General features: G+C 46.4%; 1 protein-coding gene across 3 annotated transcripts in view; it reads right to left on the reverse strand.

The window, feature by feature from the left end:
• SLC37A3 (solute carrier family 37 member 3) overlaps window positions 1-3892 on the reverse strand; it is a 60187-nt gene that overhangs the window by 36703 nt on the left and 19592 nt on the right. For all 3 annotated transcript variants that reach the window (XM_019666793.1, XM_019666792.1, XM_019666794.1), the window contains exons 4-5: window positions 3472-3564; window positions 1006-1089 (exon numbers count right to left, since the gene is read on the reverse strand). In XM_019666793.1, the coding sequence (XP_019522338.1) occupies window positions 1006-1089; window positions 3472-3564 (177 nt within the window). The remainder of the gene's footprint in view (window positions 1-1005; window positions 1090-3471; window positions 3565-3892) is intronic.

Raw genomic sequence — 3892 nt, forward strand, 5'->3', positions numbered from 1 at the left:
GAGCTCGCTCAAGAGTGCGAGCTCTGAGCAACAGGGTCGCCAGTTCGATTCCCGGCCCAAGCTGAGCTGCCAACAGGTGGCAAGATGGCTCAGCTAAACAACAACAACAAAATTCCTCACGAGACCCATGTAAGCAAATAAAGATGCCTCACATATGACTCTTGTCCCTCTCTGGCACTTACTGTGCCTCGGCACTGTCCCCAATGCCTGACACACAGTAACTCACTCCCCTTCACTGCAGCCCTGGGTGGAGGGATTTAAAGAGGAAGCTGCAGCCCCGAGAAATCACAGCTAGGAACTTGCAGAGGCGAGGCTGAAGCCCCGACAGTGCAGTCTCAGGACGTCCGTGATCTTCACCCCTGTGCTCCAGCCTCCGAGGGAAGCACCACTGACACGGACACAAGGCGGCTGAGCGGCAGGCAACATACGTGCCTTCAAGGAAACGCGGGCATGGAGCTCAGAAGAGGGAGTGAAGGCTTCCAGGAGGGGGTCAGTAAAGAAAGACATTACGAAGGAAGTGTCATCGGCCAGGGACTTGAAGGGGACGGTGGGTGAGACTATGGAGAGCTGAAAAAAGGGACATTCACGGCAGGGAGAACAGCAGGAACAGTGGTGAGGTAGAAAGGAACGGGGGATGTTAGGGCCACGGAAAGTATTACAGTTTGGTTTGGCCAAGCAGAGCAGTGACACACAGTGGTAGATGCGACTGTAAGGGCAGGCTGGGACCAGATCCTAGAGAGCAGTAAATGCCATGCTATTGATGCTCTGACTTTGCTGGTGACTGAGAATAGGAAGGGGCGTGATCTGAATCGTACTTTAAAAAGACTCCCCTAACTGAAAAGACAGACAAGGGACTCAAAAACTGAAAATTAATTTTACTATTCTCTTCTACATACAGAAGTAGGGGGACTGCTTGGATTCTAAAATACCTGACAATAATAATAGTAGCAGTAGTAATAATAATAATAATAATAATAATAAATTTTTTTAAACTTTCAAACTTACCACTAACGCAGAAGAGCACATGCCAAATGACAGAACCCATCGTAAATTTAGCCGATCCCCAACAATTCCGCTGATGAAAAGGCCCTAAAACCAAAGCATTTTAGTTTAGTTTAGTTTACAGCTCTGAATAACCACACAGCCTGAAAAAAACAAGATGTATCGCAAAGCCAGTAAGGCAAACAATACACTGAGATTACTTAAAATAACTCATCCTCATGTCTAGGCTAGCTGTGTGTATCAGTTTCACGAACATTTCATGAAATGACATGGGCTTCTGTGCACTACATTGTAAACACCTCGCAATTCAGTGTGTCTTGTGTCCTACTTGATTCCCTGACTGCCTAAAGGGAGACTAAAAAAAGGGGTTAAAAAGCAAGGATAATTCCAATAAAACAAGCACACAAATACATTTCATTTTCTAGAACAGATGACTCCTAAACATCGGTTATCTGCTTTCCCAAAGGGATTCCTCTTGCCATCTGCCTTCTGATAACGTGTCGCAGCAGGTCCTACACAACAGCGCTTCTGCAGCACAGGTGCTGCCTGTCTAACCCGGCCCTGGGGTATAGTGTCATCACGAGGAAGGAAAGGAGGGAGGCAGAGGCAGTAATGAGCTGAACAGAGGTACACATGTCTGCCTTCTTGCTCTCCTCCCACTCAGGGGCAGGAATTAAGATGCTCAGATCACAGGCAGCAAAGCAGACTAAAGAGCTAAAGGCAACAACACACTTTAGTAGGTTTCTTCCATAAACACATGAAATAAATAAATGTCTCAGCTGAAAACCTAAATTCAGATACAAGTGTTTCTAATAAACTATCTATATTGGAGAAAATTTAGATGATAAACATCGTAACAAATGTTTCTCCTTCACTATCGACAAGCTTTCCATGACCTCCAAAGAGGCACCTGTAAACATCAGAGGAGATTCTGTGTTCCATTACTGCCACTCATGTGGTCCTACGCTACATGGAATAAAGGGGCTGAAGAGAATCTCACAGCTATGATTCAGATTAGGGAATCGATTTAGTCTGTGTTGCTCCAAATGCCTGCACAATACCTGGAAGTAAGAGAAGGAAACGCAGCTCAGTACTAAGAACTATGATCCCTGACTTTCCATGGCACTTATCTTTTACCTCTAAACCCAGTTAACCCTATAGATAGGTATTGTCATCACAATGCTACAGACAAGGAAACTATCAAAAAAAAGTTAAATGCCATTGAGAAACCAGGTTTAACACAGCTAGCTGACGGTGGTAGAACTGGTTTTTCCACCAGGCTACACTGCTTCTGAAAATACTTCATAAAAGGCTCAAAGAGAAGCCTCGCTGGGAGTGCGTCGGACAAAGCCCAGTGACCACAGATTGGGATTTTGTACAGAAAACGCCCAGGGGGAGGAGCTAGGCTACAAGATCTAAGTGCTGCTGCAACAGCGCTTAAGTTGTCCATAAATTTCCACTTCAAAAATAAGACATTCCAATAGTTACCCGAATAAACGTTTAGAGATTACTTCTGGACTTTCATCCAGGATTTCATATCACCTGGACATTCAAAATGAAAAGGCTTTTGAATAACTAGACACATTTTCAAGATAGGAGATAAGATGCTGGGGAGCAAAGGTCAGACTGCGCCCACAGTGCCCAGTTCCAGCTGTTGCCACCACTGGCCCCACAGCTCTAACTCGGCCACCACCACAGATGTTCCCTACAACCAGGGACTCTGGCTGCCCAATCTGAGAAGAACACCTCACACAGTCGGCCCCTGCCATCCTGGTAGGGCTCCCGGGCTGGGCACCACCCGCTGCCGCTGCTACTCCGCACTGCCCCGTCCCGTGCCATTCCTCATCTTCCCTACCTCCAAATACCAGAAGCCCCGTGGCTCAGCCTTCACACCTCCTCCCTGTCCTCCCCAACTCCCTTGATGATTTCATCCAGCCTCATAATTTTAAAACTCTACATGCAAAGTACTCTGAAACTTGTACCTCCAGCCTGAACCTCTACACACTGACCACCCACTTCAGGTCTTCGTTCAAACATCCCCTTCTGGGGGAGGTCTCACCCAGGCATCCTACTTAAATGACATCCCCCACCCAGAGCTGTCTATACCCCTTTTCCTGCTTTATTTTTCTCCACAGCACTTACCACATTTAAATATACTCTATAATTTATTTATAGCATTTTGTTACTGTTTTGTCTCTCTAAGCTCCTACTCCAAGAATATAAGCTTTATAAAGGTAGGGATTTTTCCTGTGATGAATTCCAATTGACTGGAAAAGTACCTGGCATGTGCTAGGTGCTCAGTATTTGTCAAATGAATGGATGGATGAGGAGGGCACAAAATATGAACTTCAGCAATACTCAACTCTCCTTAGGCAACAAATTCAAAATCTCTTCCAAACTTCATAAAGTTTGGAGTGATTTCCTTTTACACCTTTCCTCAGTTCAAAACCTGGGAACTCTCTAACTCACCACGGCATAGGAGAAGAGGAAGATAGTATCCAGCGTCCCGAGGAAAAGAGTGGCTTCCTCCGCATTGGGAAACAGATGGTTGCTGCTCCAGACCTGCAGGAATGCAACAGCATGTGAATCCCCGCTGGCACCTGGAGGAGCCCTTGGATTTCTCAGGGCACCCTCACATACAGCCTCCACCCACTCTCACGGACACCAGAGATGGTGAAAGAGCCCATCAGTACTTTGGACACAGGGAACACACACACAAGGTCAAAGCTGTCTTCATAACACAGTAGTCCCCCCTCATCTCAGGTTTTGCTTTCCGCAGGTTCAGTTACCTGTGGTCAACTGAGGTCCAAAATATTACAGTATTTTGAGAGAGAGAGAGAGAGAGAGAGAGAAAGGGAGAGAGAGGGAGAGGGAGGGGGGAGGGAGAGAG

The sequence above is a fragment of the Hipposideros armiger genome, unplaced genomic scaffold (genome assembly GCF_001890085.2).
Source record: "Hipposideros armiger isolate ML-2016 unplaced genomic scaffold, ASM189008v1 scaffold_478, whole genome shotgun sequence".
NCBI classification, from domain to species: Eukaryota; Metazoa; Chordata; class Mammalia; order Chiroptera; family Hipposideridae; genus Hipposideros; species Hipposideros armiger.